The sequence below is a fragment of the Cuculus canorus genome, chromosome 25 (assembly GCF_017976375.1).
Source record: "Cuculus canorus isolate bCucCan1 chromosome 25, bCucCan1.pri, whole genome shotgun sequence".
NCBI classification, from domain to species: domain Eukaryota; kingdom Metazoa; phylum Chordata; class Aves; order Cuculiformes; family Cuculidae; genus Cuculus; species Cuculus canorus.
Window position 1 is genome coordinate 2360735 of NC_071425.1, and position 27615 is coordinate 2388349.

At 65.3% G+C, this 27615-nt stretch overlaps 2 protein-coding genes across 2 annotated transcripts in view; both read left to right on the top strand.

The window, feature by feature from the left end:
* The first annotated feature begins 661 nt into the window (after window positions 1-661).
* CDC6 (cell division cycle 6) lies at window positions 662-5653 on the top strand. The gene is made up of 11 exons (XM_054088094.1): window positions 662-884; window positions 1171-1383; window positions 1463-1662; window positions 2208-2371; window positions 2516-2622; window positions 2739-2878; window positions 2960-3060; window positions 3584-3648; window positions 3776-3969; window positions 4083-4223; window positions 5518-5653. Exons 1-11 carry the CDS (start codon window positions 662-664, stop codon window positions 5605-5607), a joined length of 1638 nt encoding a protein of 545 aa, XP_053944069.1. The 3' UTR covers window positions 5608-5653.
* A 5991-nt stretch (window positions 5654-11644) lies between these two features.
* The window catches only part of RARA (retinoic acid receptor alpha), a 39515-nt gene continuing 23544 nt past the window's right edge, over window positions 11645-27615 (top strand). The window contains exons 1-2 of the mRNA XM_054088095.1: window positions 11645-11877; window positions 26730-27030. Coding sequence (XP_053944070.1) covers window positions 26853-27030 — 178 coding nt within the window. The 5' untranslated portion in view covers window positions 11645-11877; window positions 26730-26852. The remainder of the gene's footprint in view (window positions 11878-26729; window positions 27031-27615) is intronic.

Sequence of the window (27615 nt, forward strand, 5' to 3'; positions counted from 1 at the left end):
CAATGGGAATGCACGGGGCGGGGCCAACGCGGGGCCGTGGCGGGAAATGCGGGGCAGGGGCTGAGTTGGCGCGAGAAGGTGCGTGGGGGCAGATGGGGGGCAGAGAGACGGGATGGGGGGAGATGGGGGGCAGAGAGACGGGATGGGGGGCAGAGAGACGGGGTGGGGGGAGATGGGGGGCAGAGAGACGGGATGGGGGGTACATGGGGGGCAAATGGGGGGCAGAGAGACAGGATGGGGGCAGAGGGGGAAGAACAGGGTGATATTGGGGGGGCACAGGGGGGTAGACAGATGGGATGGAACCACTGCGGGGGCAGAAAATGGCGATGGGGGGGGGGGCACATAGGGGTCAGAGGGCAGAGAGATGGGGTGCGCCGGGGCTGGGGGGGGGCAGAACGGGGCAATATTGGGTGGGGAGGGGACACATGGGGGGCAGAGAGACAGGATGGGGGGCGGGGGGGGGGCAGAACGGGGCGATATAGAGGGTGGGGACCTCATGGTGGGCAGAGATATGGGGTGGGATGGGGCTGGGGGGGGCAGAACAGGGTACTATTGGGGGGAGAAGGGGACAAGGGGTATACGAAAGCCATAGGGCTGAGTTTTCCTGACCCCCCAAACCTGACCGCTGTCGCTCTGGATCCGCAGCCCCCCCGTCCCCGCCATGGCCAGCACCAGCCCGCAGCGCCAGCCCCCCATCGCCTTCCCGCGCCGCCGCAGCGCCCGCCGCCTCGCCGCCCCCCCGGCCAAGAGGGACCCCGACCCCCCCACGCCATCGCTCTCGCCTCACCCCAACGCCTCAGTCCCCGCTGAACCCAACCGGGTGACCCCAACCCCGCGCTCCACCGCCACCAAACCCCAACCCTTGAGCCCCTGCAAGCGCCTGGGTGAGCCCCCCCCCGCCGCCCCCTCCCCTGGGAAAGCTTTGGGGGGGTATGGGGGGGTCACCCCTTTCCCTAAAGCCATTGTGGGGCTGCGATCTCCGTCTTTTTGCCTTTGTGCAGCTGCGTTTGCAGCTTCCTTCTGGATTCAGGAGGCAAAGGTGCTCCTGGGGGGGCCCAGAGGTGCCTTGTGGGGTGGTGGGGGGGTGCAGAAACACAAAGCCCCCCCCAAAAGAGAGGGGGTTTTGGATTGCAAACAAACCCTCGAGCCTCTAATCTTTGTCCCCCGCAGGTGACGACAACCTCTGCAACATCCCTCACACCCTGCCGTGCTCCCCGGCCAAGCGCAGCAAGGAGAACCAGGGGCGCCGCTTGCTTTTTGGGGACCCCCCCGTCTCCCCGGAGAAGCTCAGCACCCCAGGAGCGTCCCCACGGCATAGGGCGCAGGAGACCCCTCGGAGCTCAGGGTTGCAGCCTGCCGGCACGCGGCTTTTCCGGCAGGAAGGTGAGCGTGGATGAAAAGGGGGGGACGGGGTCCCGGTGTCACCGCAGCCCCCCTTGAGCTCTCTCTGCTCTCGGCGTAGGTTCTCGGTACCAACGGGCGAAGCGGGTGCTGCACGCGGCCGTGCCCGATCGCCTCCACGGCCGGGAGAAGGAGATGGGCATCATCCGGCAGTTCTTGAAGGAACACGTTTGTGGGCATCGTTCCGGTAGCCTTTATATCTCCGGAGCTCCTGGAACGGGGAAAACAGCGTGTGTGAGCCACATCCTGCTCGACTGCAAGGTGAGCTGAGCGTCCGGGAGCAGCCGAGGAGGGGGATTTTTAGGGGTACAGAGGTTCTGGGAGCAGCTGAGGGAGCTGGAGGGGTTTAGCCTGGAGAAGAGGAGGATGAAGGGAGACCTCATCGCTCTCGGAAAGGAGTTTGTTGGGTGCTGGGCTCTGCTCGCAAGTAACCAGGGCTGAGGGGGAATGGATTCCAGTTGCGTCGGGAGAGGTTTAGGTTGGATATCAGGAGGAATTTCCATGCTGGCAGAGTGGTGAAGCCCCGGCAGAGGCTGCCCAGGGAGGTGGTGGAGTCACCATCCCTCAAAAGGTCCACAACGCACGTTCAGGTGATGCTTCAACCCACGGCGTTGAGCTGATGGTTGGACTGGATGAGCTGAGAGATCTTTTCCAACCTTAACGATCCTCTGGGGGTGGAGGTGCGCGTTTCGGGGTGCTGGTGGAGCAGATTGAGAGGGAAATGAGAGAGGCAGCCCCAACCCTTCGTGCTCAGGATGTGGGGGCAGCAGCATGCAACCGGCGTAACGCTCCCGTATCCTCCCCAGGATGAGCTCGCCAAGAGCAAAACCATCGTCCTGAACTGCATGGCGCTGAGCAGCCCGCAGGGTGTCTTCCCCGCCGTGGCGCAGCAGCTGGAGTTGCCCGTGGCCGGCGGCCGCGAGGGCCCGCGGAGGCTGGAGAAGGAGCTGACGGCGCGTGGACCCATGGTGTGAGTTCCTCGCCCCTGGGAAGGCAGCGCGGGGACCTCCCTCGACACCCCAAAAGTGGGCAACCGGGAGAGGCAGCGCCTTTCCTTCCTTGGGGGCTCTCGGAATGGATTGGGCAGAGCTGGGATTGATCCGGATTCCCACAGCCTCCTGGTGCTGGACGAGCTGGACCAGCTGGAGAGCAAAGGGCAGGATGTGCTCTACACCCTCTTCGAGTGGACGCGTCTTCCCGGCTCCAGGCTCGTCCTTGTAGGTGAGCGCGTGGCATCGTCCCCCCAACCCATCTCGGGGGGCTCTGATGGAGGTTCATCTTTGCACCCCCAGTTTTTCCTCCGATGGAGCCCTCCCTCACCGCCTCCATCCCCGCAGGTTTGGCCAACGCGCTGGACCTGACCGACCGCAGCCTGGCCAGGCTCCGATCCTGCCCGCGCGGTGCTCCGCAGCTGCTCCGCTTCGCGCCGTACACGCGGGAAGAGCTCGCCGCCATCCTGCAGGAGCGCTTGGGGCAGGTAGCGATGCTAAGGGGGGTGCATAAAAAATTTGGGGGGCTCTTTGCCTAGACCAGCATTGACCACGCCGTGCCTCGGCAGGTGGATGGTGACCCCATCCTGGATGCCGCCGCGCTCCAGTTCTGCGCTCGCAAGGTCTCCGCGCTCTCCGGTGATGCTCGTAAGGCTCTGGATGTCTGCAGGTTGGTGGGGTTTTTTTCCCCCCCAAAAAAAAACATCGCTCCTGGGCTGATCAAATCCTGGGTGCAATTCTGGCCCCTCAATCCCAGAAGGATGTGGAGGCTCTGGAAGAAGAGCAATGAAGGGGATAGAGAATAAGGATTGCGAGGAGCGGCTGAGGGACCCGGAGGTGTTTAGACTGGAGAAGAGGAGGATGAGAGGAGATCTTATCTTATCTACAACCTGAAGTTGTAGAGAGGATGATGCTGGGCTCTTCCGCAGCGTCAGGACAAAGGGGAATGGCCTCAAGCTGCACCAGGGGAGGGTCAGGCTGGATATCAGGAAAAAATATTTCATGGAAAAGTTCTCCGGCTCTGGCAGAGGCTGCCCAGGGGAGAGGTGGTGGAATCCCCATCCCTGGAGGGGTTGAAAAGACGAGTGGATGAGATGCTCGGGGCCATGGTTTAGTGGTTGATAGGAATGGTTGGATTCTGACCATGGAGGTCTTTTCCAACCTGGTGGTTCTACGATTCTGTGTCTCTCCAGACGAGCCGTGGAGGTGGTGGAGCTGGAAGTGCGGAGCCAAACCCTGCTCAAGCCACTGCCTGGAGGTGAGTTGTGCTTGCCGGAGCCAAAACCCTGCCAGGAGGCATCTCTTGGGGGGTCCGGGCTCCCCTTCTTGGGGTCCCCACCTCCTCCTTTTTCTCGAGCCCCCTCCCAGCCCTGTCTGTCCCGCAGGTGACTCCCCGGCATCTCCCGTCCCCAAGCGTGTGGGGCTGCCCCACATCTCCCGCGTCATCTCAGAGGTGTTTGGGGACCGGGCGGCGGCGGTGGCCACCCGCGACGCCTTCCCGCTGCAGCAGAAGGTGCTGCTCTGCTCGCTGCTGCTGCTCAGCCGCCGCCTGCGCGCCCAGGAGGTGACGCTGGGGCAGGTGAGTGTCCGGGGGGACCCCCCTGGTGCTGGATTTTTGGGGGTCACGCAGGTGGCCCTGAGGTCTCCTGGCGCTGTGGTGTAATTTTGCACCTCCTCGTCTGCTTTCCGCAGCTCCACGACGCCTACAGCCAAGTGTGCCGGCGGCAGCAGCTCCCCGCCGTCCAGCAGGCAGAGTGCCTGTCCCTCGTCACCCTCCTCGAGGCCCGCGGCATCCTCAGGATGAGGAAGGGCAAAGAGACCCGGCTGGCCAAGGTGCAGTGGGGCAGGGGTCCAGCGGTGGGGCAGGGGTCCATCGGTGGGGCAGGGATCCAGCAGTGGGACAGGGATCCAGCGGTGGGACAGGGGTCCATCAGTGGGGCAGGGGTCCATCAGTGGGGCAGGGATCCAGCGGTGGGACAGGGATCCAGCGGTGGGACAGGGGTCCATCTGTGGGGCAGGGATCCATCTGTGGGGCAGGGGTCCATCAGTGGGACAGGGGTCCATCAGTGGGGCAGGGATCCAGCAGTGGGGCAGGATCTGGCAGCGGCAAAGGTGTCTGGGTCTGGCAGTGGGGCAGGGATAGAGCAGTGGGGCAGGATCTGGCAGTGGGGAAGGGATACGGATCCAGCAGTGGGGCAGGGATTCAGCAATGGGGAAGGGATTTGGGTCTGGCAGTGGGGCAGGATCGGCTAGGGGGGAAGGGGTCTGGATCCAGCAGTGGGGCAGGGATTCAGCAATGGGGCAGGGATCTGGCAGTGGGGAAGGAGTCTGGGTATGGCAATGGGGCAGAGCTCCAGCAATGGGGCAGGATCTGGCAGTGGGGAAGGGATATGGATCCAGCAGTGGGGCAGGATCTGGTAGGGGGGAAGGGGTCTGGATCCAGCAGTGGGGCGGAAATCCAGTAGTGGGACAGGGATCCAGCAGTGGGGCAGGATCTGGCAGCGGGGAAGGGGTCTGGATCCAGCAGTGGGATGGGGATTCAGCAATGGGGAAGGGGTTTGGCTCTGGCAGTGGGGCAGGGATCCTGCAGCGGGGCAGGGCAAGGATCTGGTAGCAGGATGGTATCGAGCAGTGGGGCAGAGCTCTGGCAGCAGGATGGGATCCAGCAGTGGGGCAGAGCTGATCCAGCAGTGGGGCAGGGATCCTGCAGTGGGGCAGAGCTGATCCAGCAGTGGGGCAGGGATCCAGCAGTGGGGCAGAGCTGATCCAGCAGTGGGGCAGGGATCCAGCAGTGAGGCAGAGCTGATCCAGCAGTGGGGCAGAGCTGATCCTGCAGTGGTGCAGGGATGCAGCAGTGGGGCAGGGATCAATCCAGCAGTGGGGCAGAGCTGATCCAGCAGTGGGGCAGGGATCCGGCAGTGGGGCAGAGCTCTGGCAGCAGGATGGGATCCAGCAGTGGGGCAGGGATCCTGCAGTGAGGCAGAGCTGATCCAGCAGTGGGGCAGGGATCCAGCAGTGGGGCAGGGATCCGGCAGTGGGGCAGGGATCCAGCAGTGGGGCAGGGATCAATCCAGCAGTGGGGCAGAGCTCTGGCGCTGCGGTGCTGAGCCTCCCTCCTCTCCCGCAGGTCTCGCTGAGGCTGGAGGCGGCGGCAGTGCAGCACGCGCTGCAGGACGCGGCGCTGGTGGGCAACATCCTGACCCAGGGACTGGGGTAACCCCCCCCCCCCCCAGCACCCCCTCCCCGCAGCCCCTCGGGTGGGATTTCGGTGCTGGGCTTTGGCTGCTGTTCAGTCCTCCCCTGCAGATGGGGCCGCTTGATTAATTTTATTAATATTATTAATTAATATTCCTATTTTTTTTGATTCTTATTGTGGGGTTGGAGCCAATCCTGGGGGGGGTTGGGGGGGTTGGTTGACACCTTTGCAGCGCGGGGCTCCCACCCCGGTCTGTGTCACCCCAGAACCTGGTGGTGCTTCTTCGGAGCCTCCCAGGACCCCCCCTAAACCTCTGGATGCAGGAATGGGGGGGTCTGCGTGCCATGGGGGGGGCTCTGGGGGGGCTCAGCTCCGGGCTTTGCCGGGGTTGGGGCCAACGGGAACCCCTCTTCTGGCATTAATAAAGCGCTTCTGCTCCTGCGCTGCCTCCTGCTTCCCCCCCCCCCCCCATTCCCTCCCTCCCCCAGGGCTGGGGGGGTCCAGTGTCCCCCCCAAACCCCTCTCCTCCCTGCTTTCCCCCCCACCCCATCCCCATCTCCTGGCCCCAGCGCCTCCGCTTGTGTTAAATAATAGACGCTTTGACCTAATTTTGCCGCTTCCCCGGGCAGGGGGGAGTGAGGGGGGGGGGGGACAGGGAGGGGCTGAGTCTCCATCCACCCCCTCATCCACTCCCCTGCCCCCCAACTCAGCCCCCAGGCCCCTCAGCGGCACCCCCTAACCAGGGATGGGATGCTCCGTGTGGGGCAGAGGAAGGTGCCCACATCCTGGCTGTGCCTCAGTTTCCCTTTGCCGCGCGGGGTGGCCACTGTGCCCCCCCCTCCTGTGGCCTGTGGGGTGTAGGGACACGGCTGTGGCTTTGCCCTGAGCACCCAGTGCCAGAGTAGAGCCTCGGCAAAGCCGCCGGGTACTGGTTTTGAACTGGGGATACTGGTTTTGAATGGGGAATGCTGGTGCTGCCCCCACGCCCCTCACCAAGGGGGGGGGCACTTTGGGGACATTGTAGCCCCTTCTGCTCCATGGGGAAACTGAGGCAGGGCCAGCAGGGCTGGGGGCAGCCGGCAGCCCCAGCTGGGCCCCGAGCGCGGCTCAGCCGACGCCGGCTGCGGGGTTATTTATAGCCGGAGCTGCCATGTGTCGGACGTGTGCGACGGCACGAGAGGGGGGGCGGCGGGTTCAGACCAGGCTGTGCCCGCTCTGCTCAGCGCCCCAACGCCCTCGCTATGCCGAGGGGCTCCGGGGACCCCATCCCTGTCCCCTCACCCCACTGAGCCGCCGCTGCAGCCCCGCCACCCGTCACCCGGCATCGCCGCGGCCACAGCCGAGCCGGGCACGGGGTCCCCGAGTTCTCCATGGGGGATGGTCGTATCCTGCCCTCCGCCAGCGCCGTGGCGGTGACGCAGGCACACGGTGACCGTGTCTGGAAGGAAGCGGGTGACCGCGGTGACGTGGCGGTGACGCGGGTGGGCATCGCTGAGCTCCCAACGTTGCCCTCAGCTGCTCCGACGCCGGTGCCCATCGTGGTGCTGAGCGCGGCGGCGGCTGTGTGGGGGCAGCCTGGGCTGGGCTGGGCACCCCATGGCATGGTTGGAGGGTCCCCAGTCCTGGGGTTGTCCCAGGGTGGGAATGGGATCCTAGAACCATGGAATCATCGGATTGGTTGGGTTGGAAGGGACCTTAAAGGTCATCCACATGGGATGGATTGGGTTGGAAGGGACCTTAAAGCTCATCTCCATGGGTTGGATTGGGTTGGGTTGGAAGCGACCTTAAAGCTCATCTCCATGAAATGGGTTGGGTTGGATTAGGTTGGAAGGGACCTTAAAGCTCATCTCCATGGGATGGGTTGGGTTGGGTTGGAAGGGACCTTAAAGCTCATCTCCATGGGATGGGTTGGGTTGGAAGGGACCTTAAATCTCATCTCCATGGGATGGGTTGGGTTGGAAGGGACTTTAAATCTCATCTCCATGGGATGGGTTGGGTTGGAAGGGACCTTAAAACTCATCTCCATGGGATGGGTTGGGTTGGGTTAGGTTGGAAGGGACCTTAAAGCTCATCTCCATGGGATGGGTTGGATTGGAAGGGACCTTAAAGCCCATCCAGTTCCACCCCTGCCAGGGACACCTCCCACTGGATCCGGTTGCTCCAAGCCCCATCCAACCTGGCCTTGAACCCCTCCAGGGATGGGGCACCACCACTGCTCGGGGCACTCTGCTCCGGGGCCTCCCCACTCTCATCGGGAAGAATTTCTTCCCAAGGTGCCATCATCTCACTCTTCGCCCCAGGATGTGGCCCCGCGGCGCTGTGCCATCGTGCCGGGGTGCCCGTGCCGCCTCCGCTCTGCCGCAGTGGATGAAAAATCGATAGCGCAGACGGATTCCGCGGCGCTCCCGCCGGAGCCGTTAATCATCGGGCAGCGCCACGGCCGGAACACCGCGCCTTGGGGACATCTCGGCTGCTTTGGGGACACCCCAGGACACCCAAACCCTGGCACACGTGTGCCCATCACCCCTCGCTCCGGCACACACGGGCAGTGCCCATGGGGTTGGCAGTGCCACGCTGGGAGCATCGCGGCTTGGGGACATCTCTGCTGCCTTGGGGACATCTCTGGTGGCTCGAGGACATCTCTGCTGCTTTGGGGACACCCCAGGACACCCAAACCCTGGCACACGTGTGCCCATAACCCCTCACTCTGGCACACACGGGCTGTGCCTATGGGGTTGGCAGTGCCACACTGGGAGCATCGCAGCTTGGGGACACCTCTGCTGCCTTGCAGACACCTCTGCAGGCTTGAGGACACCTCTGGTGGCTTGGGGACACCCCAGGACACCCAGACCTGAGATGTCCCCATGCCCTGGCACTCATGTGCCCCTCGCTCCGGCACACACGAAGGACTGGCAGTGCCATGCTGGGAGCACCGTGGCTCGGGGACACCTCTGCTGCCTTGGGGACACCTCTGCTGCCTTGGGGACATCTCTGCTGCTTTGGGGACACCCCAGGACACCCAAACCCTGGCACACGTGTGCCCATAACCCCTCACTCTGGCACACATGTGCTGTGCCCATGGGGTTGGCAGTGCCACGCTGGGAGCATTGCAGCTTGGGGACATCTCTGCTGCCTTGGGGACACCCCAGGACACCCCGACCTGAGATGTCCCCATGCCCTGGCACACGTGTGCTCCTCGCTCCGGCATACACGAAGGACTGGCAGTGCCACGCTGGGAGCACCGCAGCTCGGGGACACCTCTGCTGCCTTGGGGACACCTCTGCTGCCTTGGGGACACCTCTGGTGGCTCGGGGACACCCGAAGGCACCCCAGGACACCCAGACCGAGGGGCTGGCAGCGCTGTCCCCCCGTGCCCTGGCACACGTGTGCCGTGCCCGCGGCCGTGCCGTAGGCATCCCCCGGCATGCGTGTCCGGCCGCGCACCCGCGTGCGTGGCGGGGGCCCGGTGTCCCCCGGGCGATGTCCCCAGCGCCCCGGCTGTCTCCCTGTGTCCTCCCTTGCCCTCTCCTTACATAAGCGGCCACGTGGCGGGCACGGCCCCCTCCGTCACCGCCAGCACCCAGATTCCATCTGACAGCCCCGTTCCGCTCGGCTGCGCTCCTGCCGGGCACCGGGCTGGGGGGCCATGGGCAGGACCCCGCGCGACCCCAGACCCGGGGGGGGACCTCGGTGGGATGGGGGACAGTGAGGGCACAGCCGTCCCAGCCGCGCCCCGACACCCTTGCCCACTGCGGCGGGGCACCCCAGCGGGGCAGGATGCGGCCACCAGCGCCTGCGGAGGAGTCCATGGGTTCAGCCCCACAGAGGAGGGGACCGCGGGGCACATTTGCCGCCACGGTGCCCATCGGTGACCCCGCTGCCCATTTGCCATCCCAATACCCATCAGTGATTCCAGTGCCCATTGGTGACTCCAGTGCCCCTTTGCCATCCCAGTACTCATCAGTGACTCCAGTGCCCATTGGTGACCCCGGTGCCCATTTGTCATCCCAGTTGGTGACTCCGGTGCCCATATGTTGCTCCAGTGCCCATTTGCCATCCCAGTGCCCATTGGTGACTCCAGTGCCCATTTGCCATCCTGGTGCCCATTGGTGACTCCAGTGCCCATTTGCCATCCCAGTACCCATCGGTGATTCCGGTGCCCATTGGTGACCCCAGTGCCCATTTGCCATCCCGGTGCCCATTGGTGACCCCAGTGCCCATTTGTCATCCCAATACCCATCGGTGATTCCAGTGCCCATTGGTGACCCAGTGCCCATTTGTCATCCCAGTTGGTGACCCCAGTGCCCATTGGTGCCCCCAGTGCCCCTTTGCCATCCCAGTACCCATCTGTGACTCCAGTGCCCATTGGTGACCCAGTGCCCATTTGTCATCCCAGTTGGTGACTCCAGTGCCCATATATTGCTCCAGTGCCCATTTGCCATCCTGGTACCCATCAGTGACTCCAGTGCCCATTTGCCATCCCAGTACCCACTGGTGACTCCAGTGCCCATATGTTGCTCCAGTGCCCATTTGCCATCCCGATGCCCATTGGCCACCGCGGTGTTTATCAGCCTCCCTGGTGCCCATTGGCGTCCTCGTTGGCCATTGGTGATTCCAGTGCCCATTTGCCATCCCAGTGCCTATTGGCTGCCATAGTGTCTATCAGCCACCCCAGTGCCCATCAGCTATCCCAGTGCCTATTGGTGACTCTGGTGCCCATCTGCCGCCCCGGTGCCCACTGGTGACTCCAGTGCCCATTTGCCATCCTGGTGCCTGTTGGCCACCGCAGTGTCTATTGGCCATCCCGGTGCCCATTGGTGACTCCGGTGCCCATTTGCCATCCCGGTGCCCGTTGGCCACCATGGTGTCTATCAGCCACCCTGATGCCCATTTGCTATCCCAGTACCCATTTGCCATCCCGGTACCCATTGGTGATGCTGATGCCCATTTGCCACCCCGGTGCCCATTGGCCGCCACGGTGTCTATTGGCCACACTGGTGCCCGTTGGTGACTGCGGTGCCCATGTGCCGCCTCGGTGCCCGTTGGTGACTGCGGTGCCCATGTGCCGCCCTGGTGCCCGTCGGTGACTGCGGTGCCCATGCGCCGCCCCGGTGGGCCACAGAGGGGTGTTGGGGTTGGACGGTGCGCACATCTGGGAGTGATTTGGCGCATTCCTCTGGGCTGAGCACATGCCGGCGGCGCAGCCACGCTGGGGAGGGGGCTGGGGGGGGGCCGTGCGTGCCCAGGCATCGCCGCCCCACACCTCCCCCGGGGTGTCTTGCCTCGCTCTGGAGAGCACACAAGGGAAACTGAGGCACGGTGGGTACGCAGGGGCTCCGAGGGGGTGTTGCACAGTGAGACACCCCCCACACACACCAAGGGCATGCGCTGAGGCTGCTCAGACTCATCTCACGTGTGACCCATCCTGGGGGGCTCCCGGGGGGGCACTTGTGCCTCCCCTCTTGACCCCTCCCCCCCCGGGTGGTCCCACCTCTTCCCTCTGACCCTAATCCCCTCCCCCCCCAGGGGATGCTCACAGACACTCCCCCCCCCCGTTACCCTGCTGTCCCCATCCCAATTCCAACCCCCCCATACTCCCCTTCCCTCTCTGACCCCGCTTTCCCCCGCACTGCTTGAACCGAGGCGGTGGGGTCTCTGCCGCCCCCTTTAAGCGCTGCGCGGCCCCTTTAAGAGCGCCCCCCCCCATAGCGCAGCGCGCGCACCCCCTGTCTCCCCTTCCGCCTTCTACTGCGCTGGCCACGCCTACATCACTTCCCATTGGTTGGCGGGACGCGGAGTGGGCGTGGTCAGAGGTGAGACGTAGCCAATGAGAGACGTGCCCTGGTAAAGGGGCGTGGTCTGTGCAGAGGGGAGTGGCCAATGAAGGGCGTGCTCAGAGGAGGGGCGTGGTATGTGCAAGGGGCGTGGCCGGAGGATGGGGCGTGAACCAAATGACCGGGCGTGGCTTGTGGGAAGGGGCGTGGCCTGTACGAGAGGGCGTGGCCTCCTTCCCGCCGCCCCCGCCCTCCGCCGCCGCCGCCGCCGCCGCCGCCCCGCCCGGCCCAGCCCCGGGTAAAGTTTCCCCGCGAGCACATGACTCGCAATGGCCGCGGCCGCCGCTCGTTAAGCCTCGACAACCTTCCCCCCACCCTTCCTCCTCCGTCAGCCGCAGCTTCCCGGTTCATTCTCCCTTTCCCCGTTAGGCCGGGTTTCCCCGTGCCTCCCGCCATGCAGCCGCCACCGGGAGCTTTCCGGTTTTAAGGAGCTCACTGAGAAGTCTCCGTGATTCAGGTAAGGATCGGGGAACGGGTTCTTAGCGAGCTCACACGGTTTGGGGAAGCCGGGGGCACCTCCCCCCCCCCCCCCCCGTTACCGAGTCCCACCGCACCGGACACCCCTCCCCCCGGTTCCCGGTGGCTTGAGGGGATGGAGTGTTCCCCCCCCCCCCATCCCGAGAGGGTCCGTGTTGTTGGGTTCTTGTGCTGGAACCGGCGTCTCGGGGGTCCCCCGGGGGTGGGGGGGCCCCCCCCGGAAGGCGGCGCTGGGGATCCCCCGCCGGTACCGGGGGAATCCTGGGGATCCCCCTCGGTCTGTCTCGGTGAGGTTCGGTGGTGGGGGGGTCCTGAGGGAGCCTGGTTGAAGCTGCTGGAGCCCCGCGGGGGGGGGAGAGGGGGGGCTCCACTTCCAGATTGGGGCTTTGCGCCCCCTCCCCGGGTTCGGTGGTGCTGAGCCTCCGCCGTTACCGGGGCTGGAGACCCCCCCCATCCCGGCTCCGCTCCCCCACGCCCCCCCCCCGCACCCCACTGACGTCTTGGGGTGCCCCCAGCTTCGAGGGGGGCTGCGGGGGGGGGGGTCCCCGTCCCATCCCGGCGGGGGGGGGGCACGGTAGCGGAGTGCGGTGCTCGGTAACGGAGTGCGGTGTTTTGGGGGTGTCCCCCCCCCAGGGGGAGACGGCGTGTCCCCTCTCGGTGTCCCTCCCCACGGTCCCGTTTCCCCCCCCCCAACACCGCCCCGGGATTGGGGCGGGGGGAGGGGGTTGGAGTGCGGTAACGGAGACCGATGTTGGGGGGACCCCCCCCGTCCCCCGTTTCCTCCTCCCGGTCGTTTCTTTCCCCGACTCGATCGGTTCTCCCCCCTCTCCGGTAAACCAGTGCCCCCCCCAGGTGCAAGCAGCGACGGTCTCTTTTCTTCCCCCCCCCCTTCGTCCCGGGAGGATTTGGGGTACAGCAACAATATTGGGGTGCCCCCCCCAAATTGGGTAACCCGGTCCTTTCTTCCGCTAAACCGACTGACCTCCCCCCTTCGGGTTAGCTGCACCCCCCCCCCTTGTCCCCCCCCTTTTACATCGTCCCAGTGGGGTGCGGTAACAGAGAGTGATGTTGGGGTGACCCCCACCCCCCGGTATCATATGTGTGCGTCGCCCCCCCCCCCCCCCCCCCCCATGAACCGATCCCCGGATAAAGGGGGGGGGATCAAATAAACCCCCACCCCGGGGTGAACCCCTCAATGTGTGTGTGTCCTCCCGCAGGGTTTCAACCACGAACCCCCCCCCCCCCCCCAATTGGGGGTGTCTGGGATCCAATAAGGGTGTTGGGGACCCCCCCCCCCCGGGGGTGACCCCGTGTGTGTGTGTGTCCCCCTCCTCCATGAATGATGATGGGGGGGGGGGCGGTGCCGCTTCCCCATTGTGGGGTGCGGGGGGGGGTGGAAAGGGGGGGGTGGTGGAAAGGGGGGGGCAAGGGGGTCGCCGGGGTCCCGGGGGGGGGGGGGGCGGGAGCGGCGTCTGCGCCGTTTCCTGGCTTGGGGCGGAGGAAGCCATCGCTCTCCCGGCTGACAGGGCTCGAGGGGGGGGGAAAGGGGGGGGTTTGGGGGGGGCGGTGACTGCTGCTGCCTGCACCCCCCCTAATCCCCCCCCCCCCAAACAGCGACTATGGAACCAGCGGGGTCCCTGGGACCGGCAAAAGCCCCCCCCCCGGAGGCTTTTCTGGGTGCCCCATTGAGGAAAAGGGGAGCCCCCCCTCCCCCCGAGAAGGAGGGGTGCAATTAGAGCCCCCCCCCAACTCTTCAGTGAAGGCTGGTAGCTGGGGGGGGGGGAGGTGTGTCTGCCCCATTGGGGATAGGGGGACCCCCCCCCGCCCCAGGGAGAGGGAGTGTCTGCCCCACTGAGAATAGGGGGAGCCCCCCCAACCCTGCAGAGATCCCCAGGAGTAGGAAAGGGGGTGTCTGCCCCACTGAGAATAGGGGAAGCCCCCCCAGGGGACAGGGGGTGCAAGGCAGAGCCCCCCCCAACCCTGCAGAGATCCCCAGGAGCAGGAAAGGGGGTGTCTGCCCCACTGAGGATGGGGGGAACCCTCCTGGGTAGTTTGGGGGGTGCAATCAGAGCTCCCCCAACCCTTCAGTGAACCCCAGTAGCTGAGGGGGTGTCTGCCCCACTGGGGGCACTGAGGGTGGGGGGAGCCCCCCCCCCCGGCACAAACAGCAGCTCCCTGCAGGATGGGGGGGGATCTTAAGGCAGAGCCCCCCGCCCCAACCTTGCAGAGGTCCCTGGTAACTGGGGGGGGTGTCTGTGCCCCCCACTGAGGCCGGGAGAGTCCCCGTGGGGAATGGGGGGGTGGAAGGCAGAGCCCCCCTCCCCCCCCCAACCCTGCAGAGGTCCCTGGTAATTGAGGGGGGGTGTCCTGCCCCACTCCGTCTGCTGTACCAGGGGCGTGGGGACCCCCCCTGAACAGGCAGCAGCACCCCAGGAAGGGGAGGATGGCAGGGTAGGACACCCCCCCTCCCGCAGTGGGGTGTCCCCAAAATCTGTGCCTCTGGCTTTTGACCCCCTAGGGCAGCTCGGTGGTTGTTGAAGGGGGGGCACATGGGGGGGTCCCCTCACTGCTCCCCACCACCATCCTCCTCTGGGGTGCTGGGCTGGCACCAGCTGGGGGTGCTGGGGGGGGGGCAAAGGGGTGCTTCCTGATGCCCCCACCGGTTCCTGCCACTGGCACCGGGACTGGGGGGGCACATGGATGCTTTTCCGTGCCCACACCGCTCCCCAGCACCGTCCCGTTCCAGGGTGCCAAGCTGGCACCGGCCGGTAGCTCCGGCTGCTGCGGTGCCCACACCGTTCCCCGCCACCATCCCATTCCAGGGTGCCCGGCTGGCACCCACCGGCGGCTCCAGGACTGGGGGACCCCCTGGGTGCTTCCTGATACCCCCACCCGATCCCCATCACCGCCTCATCCCGGGATGCCAAGCTGGCACCCGCTGGTAGCTCCGAGCGCTGCGATACCCGCGCCCATCCTTGCCACCATCCCATCCCAAGGTGCCAGGCTGCACCCACCGGCATCTCCGCCTGTCGGCTTCGTGCCGGGATTAGCGGGTGACGGCAGGGTGGCTTAGCGGCCCCACGGCCACCGCTCCCGGGCCATATGTCACCCGTGGGCCCCGCGCCCTGCCCTTGGGGGTGACCTTGCCGCGGCGCGGCGACACCAATGGCCCTCTCGGCGCTTGTGCCAGGGCTCGCCGCGATGCCAGGGCTGCCCGCTCCGCTCGCGAGGTGACACGGATGATGCCACCGGCGTGGCAGAGAGGATGGACGCCATCCTGCGGTGCCCGCTGGTGCCACATCCTAAACGAGTGCCTTTTCCCGGTTGTCCTTGTGTGCCCGCTGTGCCGCCGGTGGCTGTGCCAGGAGCGGCAGAGGGCCCACGCTGCCGCCTGCCCCGCGGCGCTGGGATTCACCAGCACCTCAAATCGGGCTCTATTTATAACCAGGAGGCTCTGGCGTGTCACCGTGCCACGGTGCCGGCAGAGTGTGTGCCCTGAGCCACCCACACCGGCGATGCCAGCGCCGATGCCAACCTGCATGGCTTTTTTTCTTTGGGGGGTCCTCTGGCTGGTTTTGGTGTGTGTTTTGGGGGGGTTCCTGGCATGGCATACCCAAGGGACCCCTGTGCCGCAGGGTGTGCCATGGCAGTGCCAGCTGCGGGGCTGCGGTGCCGGCAGGCGTGTGGCGGGGGGGGGGGGGCTGCGATCATATCTGCGGTGACACATGTGCTGATTACGGAAAATGGGTTAATCTCCCTGCGGCTGGAGGCGGCTTAACGGGGTGCCGGGGGGGGGGTGTTGGGGAAGGGGAGGGGGGGGGGATGGCTCGTGGCAGGGCCCAACGAGGGGCCGCGTGCGCCCGTCCCGGCTGCCAGGAGACATGGCAGTGCCACACGGCTGCGTGCCCGCTGGCACGGTGCGTGGCGGTGCCCGTCAGCCTGGCGTGCTTTGCAACCCCCCCCCCCCCCCCCCAAATCCAGGTATGCCAAATCTCGCTCCTGGAGGCCCACTGTGCCAAGAGGCTCCGTGAGGCCTGGTGCCACCGAAGGCCGGGGTCTGGGGGTGCCCACCCACCCACCCGAGAGGGCACAGCCAACTGCACTTGTCTGCCGGCTGTTGCCGTGCCAGAAAGAGCTGTCTGGGCCTCGCTCTTCCCGGCACGCCATTCCCAGGGCGCCGGCTGCGCGCCGCATCCAGGGCTAAAAACAACCAAAGGGGCTCCTGCGGGTTGGCTGCCGGGGTGCCATCCTGCTGCTGAGGGCCAGGAGGGGAGGGATGGGGGTACCGTGACACCCCCTTTGGCAGCGGGTAGGGCGGTGATCCCCATGGCTCATCCTAAGGATTAGGGGTGCACTGGGGTTTGGGGGCTGTGGGGGTCTCAGGGCATGGGTGGGGGTCCTATGGTGTGGGTCTCAGTGTGTGGGTGGGGGTCCCAGAGGAGAAGTGGGATGGGGGCACCGTGCCCACCCCCCTTTGGCAGCGGGCAGGGCTGTGATTCCCATGGCTCATCCCAAGGATTAGGGCTGCACCGTGGTTTGGGGGCCATGGGGGTCCCTGGGGGGGGGTCCCAGTGTGTGGGTGGGGGTCCCAGAGGAGAACTAGGATGGGGGCACAGTGACACCCCCCCCCCCTTTGGCAGCAGGCAGGATTGTGATTCCCATGGCTTATTCCAAGGATTAGGGCTGCACTGTGGTTTGGGTGCCATGGGGGTCCCAGGGTGTGGGTCCCAGTGTGTGGTTTGGGGGTCCCAGGGTGTGGGTCTCAGTGTGTGGTTGGGGGTCTCAGAGGAGAACTGGGATGGGGGCACCGTGACCCCCCCCCCCCCCCCGGCAGCAGGCAGGATTGTGATTCCCATGGTTCATCCCAAGGATTACAGCTGCACCATGGTTTGGAGGCTATGGGGGTCCCAGGGCATGCGTGGGGGTCCCAGGGTGGGGGTGGGGGTCCCAGAGGAGAACTGGGATGGGGGCACAGTGACACCCCCCACACACACTCTGGCAGCAGTCAGGGCTGTGATTCCCATGGCTCATCCCAAGGATTAGGGCTGCACCGTGGTTTGGGGTCCATGGGGGTCCCGGGGGGGCGGTCCCAGTGTGTGGTTGGGGGTCTCAGGGTGTGGGTGGGGGTCCCAGAGGAGAACTGGGATGGGGTCACCGTGACCCCCCCCCCGGCATTGGGCAGGGCTGTGATTCCCATGGCTCATCCCAAGGATTAGAGCTGCAATGTGGTTTGGGGTCCATGGGGGTCCCAGGGTGGGGGTCCCAGGATATGGGTGGGGGTCCCGGGGTGCCGTGCTGTGATCCCACTGCTTCCCAGCAGCCTGTGGGGAACTGGGATGGGGGGCACTATGCCCCCCCCCACCCCCGGCAGCGGGCAGGGCTGTGATTCCCATGGCTCATCCCAAAGGTCAGGGCTGCCCCGAAGGGTGGGGGCTGTGTGGGTATGGGGGTGCCCCCTCTGTGGGAAGGCAATGCCAGGGCGTGGGTCCCCAGGGGGCACCGCGGGGTCCCTGGTAAGCCGGCACCCATCGCATGGCTGGACCGGAGCGGTGCCGCTGGCACAACCGTGGCACAACCGTGGCGGGGGGCAGCTGTTCCCGCAGAAGAATGGGGCGTCTGGTGGCGGCTGCGGGAGCTGTAACCGGAGCGGGCACGTTCCTGGCGTAACCGGACCCGGTGCAGCCGGGACAGGTGGAATTTCAATATGGGGCTCCCACCCGGCAGCGGGATGTGGGGGTGTCGCGGGGAGGATCCGTGCTGGCGGCTCCGCGGGCTGCTCTGTGTCCCCATGGAGTGGGGTGGCCACCATGGCCACCGTCCCCACCGGCCTGCGTGGTGCCACCGTGGCCGTGCTGGTGGCCCAAAGCGTGCCAGGGCATGGGTTGCTGGTGGCCCAGAGTGGATTGCTGGTGGCCCAAAGGATGCCAGGGAATGGGTTGTTGGTAGCCCAGGGTGGGTTCTGGTGGCCCAAAGGATGCCAGGGCGTGAGTTGCTGGTGGCCCAAAGGATGCCAAGGGTGTGAGTTGCTGGTAGCCCAGAGTGGATTGCTGGTGGCCCAAAGGATGCCAGAGTGTGAGTTTCTGGTAGCCCAGGGTGGGTTCTGGTGGCCCAAAGGATGCCAGAGTGTGAGTTGCTGGTAGCCCAGGGTGGGTTGCTGGTGGCCCAAAGCGTGCCAGGGCATGAGTTGCTGGTGGCCCAAAGGATGCCAGGGCATGGGTTACTGGTAGCCCAGGGTGTGTTGCTGGTGGCCCAAAGGATGCCAGGGTGTGAGTTGCTGGTAGCCCAGGGTGGGTTGCTGGTGGCCCAAAGGATGCCAGGGTGTGAGTTGCTGGTAGCCCAGGGTGGGTTGCTGGTGGCCCAAAGGATGCCAGGGCATGTGTTGCTGGTGGCCCAGGGGGTGCCAGGGCACAGGTTTTTGGTGGCCACAGCACGCCAGGGATGCATTGGTGGTGGCCCAGGCGGTGCCAGCGCACGGTGGCACCAGAGCCCCCTGGGTGGGGCTGACCTGAGTGCACCCCCAGCCCTCGCCATGGGGGTCCCGGTGGCCACACCAGCCCTGAGCCCCACAGATCCCCTTGTTGGGGGGCTTTGCCATCCCCAACTCCGGCTCCTGCCGCCTGTGCCGAGCGTGTGCCGCGCACTCGGGTTGGGGCATGATTCACGCCTGCCCGGGGACGTGAGAAACGTGACGGTGACTCACGGCCGACACGCTTTAGGGGGTACGGGGAGAGGGTCTCTCTCGGTGGCCCTCCCGGAGGGGGGCACCTCAACCCCATCATCCATGACGTTGGCCAATCCGGGGGTGCCAGGGGTGCCAGGGGTGCCAGGGCTCTTGGCATCGCGTGTGAGGCTTCCCCGGGCTGCGTGCCGGCAGCAGCGAGGAAACCGCAGGCTGTGACCGCACAGCACCTCGGCGGGCGCTTCCTGCCCTGCCCGCGGGGCTGCCAGGGGAGCGGGGCCACCCTGCTCCCCCCCTGCCAGCGGGGCACGGCACCCCCTCCCTCCGCACGCGTGCCACGGCGTGGCCTGGCACCGGTGTGGCCCCGTGACCCGTACCGGTGAGGATGGGGGACGCGGGCAGCAGCCGCCGCTGCCAGATGTGTGGGGAGCAGTGGCACCAGGGCGGGGGACTGGGGTGACGGGGTCTGGGGGGGCACAGGGGCATGGTGACAGGGTTTGGGGTGACACGGGAGCTGGGTGACAGGGTCTGGGGTGGCATGGGAGCACGGTGACAGGATTTGGGGTGACACTGGAGCTGGGTGGTGGGGTTTGGGGTGGCACAGGGGCACAGTGATGGGATTTGGGGTGATGTGGGGGCTGGGTGGTGGGGTTTGCGGTGCCAAGGGGGCAAGGTGGCACGATTTGGGGTGACACGGGAGCTGGGTGACAGTGTTTGGGGTGGCACAGGGGCACAGTGATGGGATTTGGGGTGACACTGGAGCTGGGTGACAGTGTTTGGGGTGGCACAGGGGCACAGTGATGGGATTTGGGGTGACACTGGAGCTGGGTGGTGGGGTTTGGGGTGGCACAGGGGCACAGTGATGGGATTTGGGGTGACACGGGAGCCGGGTGGTGGGGTTTGGGGTGCCAAGGGAACAAGGTGGCAGGATTTGGGGTGGCACGGGAGGTGGGTGACAAGGTTTGGGGTGGCAAGGGGGCACGGTGACCAGATTTGGGGTGACACGGGAGCTGGATGACATTGTTTGGGGTGGCACGGGAGGTGGGTGACGAGGTTTGGGGTGGCACGGGGGCACAGTGACAGTGTTGGGGTGACATGGGAGGGGGGTGACAAGGTTTGGGGTGGCACGGGGGCATGGTGATGGGGTTTGGGGTGACACTGGAGATGGGTGACAGGGTCTGGGGTGGCATGGGGTCATGGTGACGGGATTTGGGGTGACACAGGAGCTGGGTGACGGGGTTTGGGGCGGCACGGGAGGTGGGTGATGAGGTTTGGGGTGGCAAGGGGGCACAGTGATGAGATTTGGGGTGACACAGGAGCTGGGTGACAGGGACTGGGGTGGCAAGGGGGCACAGTGACAGTGTTGGGGGTGACACTGGAGCTGGGTGACAGGGTTTGGGGTGGCATGGGGGCACGGTGACGGGATTTGGGGTGACACGGGAGCTGGGTGACAGGGTCTAGGGTGGCAAGGGGGCACAGTGACAGTGTTTGGGGTGAGGTTTGGGTTGACATGGCAGCTGGGTGACAGGGTCTGGGGTGACACGGGAGCTGGGTGACGAGGTCTAGGGTGGCACAGGGGCACAGTGACGGGGTTTGGGGTGACACGGGAGCTGGGTGACGGGGTCTGGGGTGACAGGGGTCTGTGACAGCGGTGCCATGACTGAACCGAAACCTGGCCGTGTGGGAATCGAGAGTGGCAAGGGGAAGCTGCGGCCGGGAGCGCGGTGCCCGCAGGCATGACAGGAAGGGCTCGGTCACTGCCAGGCACCCCAGAGCAGCCCTGGCACCGTGGGGACAAACCGTGCCGGAGGGGGGGACACAGGGCGGTGCCCCCACTCGATGTCGTGTCACATCCGGGCGCTGGCGCTGCCATCGCGCTGCGCCCTGGCAGGAAGCGCGGCTGAGTTTGGTGGGGTGCTGTGGGCACCGGGGCTGGGGGGGCAGAACTGGGGGGTCCCGTGTGCAGAACAGGGGGTGCTGCCTACATTGAGGGGGGTCCTGTGTGCACAACAGGGGGTGCTGTCTGTACTGGGGGGGTCCCGTGTGCAGAACAGGGGGTGCTGCCTACACTGGGGTGTGTCCTATGTGCAGAACAGGGGGTGCTGTGTGCAGAACAGGGGGTGCTGTCTGTACTGGGGGGGTCCTGTGTGCAGAACAGGGGGTGCTGCCTACACTGGGGGTGTGTCCTGTGTGCAGAACAGGGGGTGCTGTGTGCAGAACAGGGGTTGCTGCCTGCACTGGGGGGGTCCTGTGTGTAGAACAGGGGGTGCTGCCTACACTGGGGGTGTCCTGTGTGCAGAACAGGGGGTGCTGTCTGTACTGGGGGTGTCCTGTGTGCAGAACAGGGGTTACTGTGTGCAGAACAGGGGGTGCTGTCTGCACTGGGGGTGTCCCATGTGCAGAACAAGGGGTGCTGCCTACACTGGGGGGGTCCCATGTGCAGAACAGGGGGTGCTGCCTACATTGAGGGGTGTCCTGTGTGCAGAACAGGGGGTGCTGTCTGCACTGGGGGAGTCCTGTGTGCAGAACAGGGGGTGCTGTCTGCACTGGGGGGGTCCTGTGTGCAGAACATTGGGTGCTGCCTACACTGGGGGTGTCCTGTGTGCAGAACAGGGGGTGCTGTCTGTACTGGGGGGTGTCCTGTGTGCAGAACAGGGGGTGCTGCCTGCACTGGGGGTGTCCTGTGTGCAGAACAGGGGGTGCTGTCTGCACTGAGGGGGTGCTGTCTGCACTGGGGGTGTCCTGTGTGCAGAACAGGGGGTGCTGTCTGCACTGGAGGGGCCCTGTGTGCAAAACAGGGGGTGCTGCCTACACTGGGGGGGTCCTGTGTGTAGAACAGGGGGTGCTGCCTACACTGGGGGTGTCCTGTGTGCAGAACAGGGGGTGCTGTCTGCACTGAGGGGGTGCTGTCTGCACTGGGGGTGTCCTGTGTGCAGAACAGGGGGTGCTGTCTGCACTGGAGGGGCCCTGTGTGCAAAACAGGGGGTGCTGCCTACACTGGGGGGGTCCTGTGTGTAGAACAGGGGGTGCTGCCTACACTGGGGGTGTCCTGTGTGCAGAACAGGGGGTGTTGTCTCTACTGAGGGGGTGCTGCCTACACTGGGGGTGTCCTGTGTGCAAAACAGGGGGTGCTGCCTACACTGGGGGTGTCCTGTGTGCAGAACAGGGGGTGCTGCCTACACTGGGGGGTGTCCTGTGTGCAGAACAGGGGGTGCTGTCTGTACTGAGGGGGTCCTGTGTGCAGAACAGGGGGTGCTGCCTGTACTGGCGGGGTCCTGTGTGCAGAACAGGGGGTGCTGCCTACACTGGGGGTGTCCTGTGTGCAGAACAGGGGGTGCTGCCTGAACTGGGGGGTGTCCTGTGTGCAGAACAGGGGGTGCTGCCTACACTTGGGGTGTCCTGTGTGCAGAACAGGGGGTGCTGCCTACACTTGGGGTGTCCTGTGTGCAGAACAGGGGGTGCTGCCTACACTGGGGGTGTCCTGTGTGCAGAACAGGGGGTGCTGCCTACACTGGGGGGGTCCTGTGTGCAGAACAGGGGGTGCTGTCTGTACTGGGGGGGTCCTGTGTGCAGAACAGGGGGTGCTGTCTGTACTGGGGGGGGTCCTGTGTGCAGAACAGGGGGTGCTGCCTACACTGGGGGTGTCCCGTGTGCAGAACAGGGGGTGCTGTCTGCACTGGGGGGGTCCTGTGTGCAGAACAGGGGGTGCTGGGGGGGTGGTTGTTGCGGTGCTGCCATCACGGTGCAATCCGTGATGCTCCATGGTTCTCCGTGCCGGCTGCAGGGGAGCAGGATGCGACCCTATCCGGGATGTGAGCAGTGAATCCAGCCTGGGGTCACCCTTGAGGGGTGACATTTTTTTGGGGGGGTTGTGTTCGATCTGGCTGCGTGGGGTGGGTTTTGTGCCCCAGTTTGGGGAGGGGGGTCTCTCCATCCGCGCTGCCCCCAGGAATGGCTCTGGTCCGTGCGTCCGTGTGTCCGTCCGCTCCCAGGGGCCACCCTGAGCCTGGGCGGGAGGTTCCTCGTGGCTGGGATTTGGCCCAGACCCCACGGCTGTGTTTTCCGCGGGGCTGGAACGAGACACTGGATTCCAGGAAGCTCCAGGCCCCATCCAGCTCCTGCCCGGGACTGGAGGAAAAGGCGCTGGGGAGGGCGAGTGGGGGCCCCCGGCTCCGCTCTGCTGGTACGGGGCACTCCGGAGCAGGACCTGGCCAGGATGCTGAGCATCCCCCATTTGGGGGTGCCTGAACCCCCTCTTTGGGGCACCCAGAGCCTGCATTTGGGACACCAAGGAACCCTCAGTTTGGGATGCTGAGCTCCACCAGTGTGGGATTCTGAGCGCCCCCAGTTTGAGATGCTGAGCCCCCCCCCCTCCCCCCCCAGTTTGGGATGCTGAGCTCCCCCAGTGTGGGATTCTGAGCTCCCCCCCAGTTTAGGATGCTGAGCACCCCCTCCCAGTGTGGGATGCTGAGCACCCCCCCAGTTTGGGATGCTGAGCTCCCCCAGTGTGGGATTCTGAGCTCCCCCCCAGTTTAGGATGTTGAGCTCCCCCCCAGTTTGGGATGCTGAGCACCCCCTCCCAGTTTGGGATGCTGATTCCCCCCCCCCCAGTTTGAGATGCTGAGCTCCCCCAAGTTTGGGATGCTGAGCCCCCCTCCCCAGTTTGGGATGTTGATCCATGGAGCGTTGGGAACGACCTTGCTGGTCCATGGGTCATTAGGAAGGACCTTGCTCGTTCATGGAGTGTTGGGAAGGACCTCGCTGGCCACTGCAGGTCCCATGGGGCGTTGAGAAGGACCTTGGTGGTCACAGCAGCTCCATGGAGCATTGGGAAGGACCATGCTGGCCACTGTTGGTCCCTGGGGTGTTGGGAAGGACCTTGGTGGTCCATGGGGCGTTGGGAAGGACCTTGCTGGCCACTGCAGGTCCCATGGGGCATTGGGAAGGACCTCACTGGCCACTGCAGGTCCATGGAGCGTTGGGAAGGACTTTGCTGGTCTCTGGTGATCCATGGGGCATTGAGAAGAACCTTGTTGGTCCGTGAGGCATTGGGAAGGACCTTACTGGCCAGTGTTGATCCATGGAACGTCGGGAAGGACTTTGCTGGTCAGTATTGATCCATGGAGTGTTGGGAAGGACTTTGCTGGTCAGTATTGATCCATGGAGCATTGGGAAGGACTTTGCTGGTCAGTATTGATCCATGGAGCGTTGGGAAGGACTTTGCTGGTCAGTATTGATCCATGGAGTGTTGGGAAGGACTTTGCTGGTCAGTATTGATGCATGGGGCGTTGGGAAGGACTTTGCTGGTCAGTATTGATCCATGGAGCGTTGGGAAGGACTTTGCTGGTCAGTATTGATGCATGGGGCGTTGGGAAGGACTTTGCTGGTCAGTATTGATCCATGGGGCGTTGGGAAGGACTTTGCTGGTCAGTATTGATCCATGGAGCGTTGGGAAGGACCTTGCTGGTCAGTATTGATCCATGGAGCGTTGGGAAGGACCTTGCTGGTCAGTATTGATCCATGAAGCGTTGGGAAGGACTTTGCTGGTCAGTATTGATCCATGGAGTGTTGGGAAGGACTTTGCTGGTCAGTATTGATCCATGGAGCGTTGGGAAGGACTTTGCTGGTCAGTATTGATCCATGGAGCGTTGGGAAGGACTTTGCAGGTCTCTGGTGGTCCATGGGGCGTTGAGAAGGACCTTGCTGGTCCGTGGGGCATTGGGAAGGACCTTACTGGCCAGTGTTGATCCATGGAACGTCGGGAAGGACGCTGCAGGTCCCTGGGGCGTTGGGAAGCAGCTGTGGCGCCGGCAGCTGGTTTTGGGGCGCACAGTGGCCAGCGGTGGTGGCCTCGCTCGGTCCCAGGCTGGTGGCTTGGGGTGGGGGCAGGTTGAGTAATTGGGCCCCAGCGCCGCTGGCGCGATGCCCGGCGAGCACTTGGCACCGGCAAACATAAACAGTTCTTCCCGCGCCTCTCTCCCCCCTAATTCCTCCCAACCGGCACAGCTCGGGGGCCGTAGCCTGGATTGGGTGGGGGACACAAGCACCCCCTTCCCCAAGTGTTGGGGTCCCTGCAGTGCCACCCATGGACCCCAAATGTCCCCTCCCTGCGGACCCAGAGCCGGATGCTGATCCAGCACTGTATCCTGGTGATGCTCGTGGGAATCCGGCACATGCTGTGGCACCCAATGGGGCACCTTGTGTTTGGGGGGGGGGGGATGTGACCCCACCCCTGGGTGCCCACCTGGAGCAGGGGTGTCCCCTCCCCCATGGGTGCTGCAGTGGGTGCTAATAGGTGGGGGGCAGCAATGGGGCTGGGGGTGTTCATGGGAAAGTGTGTGTGGGGGGGTGTCCTGTCTAAAGTGGGTGCACCCAGTTGGGTGCTGGGGGGGGCACACAGGGCTGTGCCCATCCCAACCCCTCCCCAGCGCCTCGCCGGGCAGCCCAGCCTTGTTCCTCTGGATCCTTTTCCGCCTCCGCGGGGCCAAGAGCCAACACTCTCGGCAAATAAACAGCCCCCGCCGGGCTCGGAGCCAGAGCTTAAATAAACAGCCAGCCCGGGATTGTGAAAGCCCTGTGCCCCCCCTTTCCCACCACCGTACCCCCCCTTTCCCACCACTGTACCCCCCATCCCACCACTGCGCCCTCTTTTCCATCACTGTGCCCCCATCCTACCACTGTGCCCTCATCCCGATGCCTTGTCGCCTTTCCCACGGCTGTGCCCCCTTTCCCACCACCGTACCCCCCCTCCATCCCACTACCATACCCCCCCTTTCCCACCACTGTACCCCCCATCCCAGCACCGTACCACCTTTCCCATCACTGTGCCCCCATCCCACCACTATGCAGCCCCTTCTCCACTGCTGACCCCCCCATCCCATTGCTGTACCCCCATTCCCAGTGCTCTGCCCCCCCATCCCATTACTGTACCCACATTCCCAGTGCTCTGACCCCCCCATCCCATTACTGTACCCCCATTCCCAGTGCTCTGACCCCCCATCCCATTGCTGTACCCACTTTCCCAGTGCTCTGCCCCCCCATCCCACTGCTGTACCCACTTTCCCGGTGGGAAACCCCCCATCCCACTGCTGTACCCCATTCCCAGTGCTCTGCCCCCCCCATCCCATTACTGTACCCACTTTCCCAGTGCTCTGCCCCCCCATCCCTCTGCTGTACCCCCATTCCCAGTGCTCTGACCCCCCCATCCCACTGCTGTACCCCATTCCCAGTGCTCTGACCCCCCCATCCCACTGCTGTACCCACTTTCCCAGTGCTCTGCCCCCCCATCCCATTACTGTACCCACTTTCCCAGTGCTCTGACCCCCCCAATCCCTGGTGCTGGGGGGGTGCTGAGCCCCCTCACGCTCGGTGCACGTGTGGCTCGAGCAGAGCTGCTGGTGACGCGCGGCTGGGACAGCAGGGACAGCCTGGAGCGGTGCCACTGTCCTCAGGGGACCCCACCATGGCCGTGTCCCCCCCCTCCAGCTGCCTCGCTCACCCCTGTGCTGGACCGGGGGGTGCCACCCCCCTGACACCCCCTCTTTCCATGCCCCCCATTTCCCATTCCAGGCTGGGGGGGGCAGCATTGGGGCCATCGCGTGTTCCCTGACTTTAGGGGGTGCCATGTGGGGCCGCAGTGTCCCCACACCGTCCCCCTCGCCCGCTAAGCCGGGATTAGTGAGCCGTGCCTGCCGGCTGCGCCGGTGGCGGTGTCGTTAATCTGGGGGATTGGCGTTAATCTCGAGGGGTGCACGGCCGGCTGCGCCCTCCTGGGGCTCGGGGGGGGGATGCAGACTCTTTTGGGGTGGGGAAACTGAGGCACGACTGGTGGGCACTGAGCACCCCGAGCCTGGGGGGTTGGGGAAACTGAGACACGACTGGTGGGCACCGAGCATACTGAGCATGGGGGGTTGGGGAAACTGAGGCACAACTGGTGGGCTCTGAGCACCCCAAGCCTGGGAGGTTAGGGAAACTGAGGCACAATTGGTGGGCACTGAGCACCCCGAGCCTGGGGGGTTGGGGAAACTGAGGCACGACTGGTGGGCACCGAGCACCCCGAGCCTGGGGGGTTGGGGAAACTGAGGCATGACTGGTGGGCACTGATCATACCGAGCACTCCGTTAACCCCCATTTTCTCTCTGCTCTCCCCGCAGCGTCGCAGGAGCCATCGCGCCAGCGAGGACAGCCGCCGGGCTGCGGGTCGCCCGTGGGCTCCATGCTCTGCTCGGCGCCCCGTTCCTGAATCCCCCTCCCCAAGCACCGGAGACCCCCCCGCCATGGCCAGCAACAGCAGCTCCTGCCCCACGCCCGCAGGGGGGCACCTGAACGGTTACCCCGTGCCCCCCTACGCCTTCTTCTTCCCCCACATGCTGGGGGGGCTCTCGCCGCCCAGCACCCTGGCTGGCATCCAGCACCAGCTGCCCGTCAGCGGCTACAGCACCCCCTCGCCCGCCAGTGAGTACCGCCGCGGCCAGGGGTGCTGGGACCCCCGGGGAGGGGGGAGTGTGCAAAGGGGGGTGCTGGGATCCCCAGTGCCAAGGGAGTGTGCAAAGGGGGGTGCTGGGATCCCCAGTGCCAAGGGAGCGTGCAAAGGGGGGTGCTGGGACCCCCAGTGCCAAGGGAGTGTGCAAAGAGGGGTGCTGGGGCTCCCAGTGCCAAGGGAGTGTGCATTGGGGGTGCTGGGATCCCCAGTGCCAATGGAGTGTGCAAAGAGGGGTGCTGGGACCCCCAGTGCCAAGGGAGTGTGCAAAGGGGGGTGCTGGGGCTCCCAGTGCAAAGGGAGCTTGCAAGGGGGTGTGCTGGGATCCCCAGTGCCAATGGAGTGTGCAAGGAGAGTGTGCGAGGGGGTGCTGGGACCCCTAATGCCATGGGAGCATGCAAGGGGGGTGCTAGGACCCCCAGTGTCAAAGGAGTGTGCAAAGCGGGGTGCTGGATCCCCCAGTGCCATGGGAGTGTGCAAAGGGGAATGCTGGGACCCCCAGTGCCATGGGAGTGTGCAAAGGGGGGTGCTGGGATCCCCAGTGCCAAAGGAGTGTGCAA

Coding starts and splice junctions, on each gene's coding strand:
- CDC6 (XM_054088094.1), top strand. CDS start 662: ATGGCCAGCACCAGCCCGCAGCGCCAGCCCCCCATCGCCTTCCCGCGC. Junction 1,384..1,462: donor GCGGCTTTTCCGGCAGGAAG/GTGAGCGTGGAT, acceptor CTCTCGGCGTAG/GTTCTCGGTACCAACGGGCG. Junction 2,623..2,738: donor CTCCAGGCTCGTCCTTGTAG/GTGAGCGCGTGG, acceptor CCATCCCCGCAG/GTTTGGCCAACGCGCTGGAC.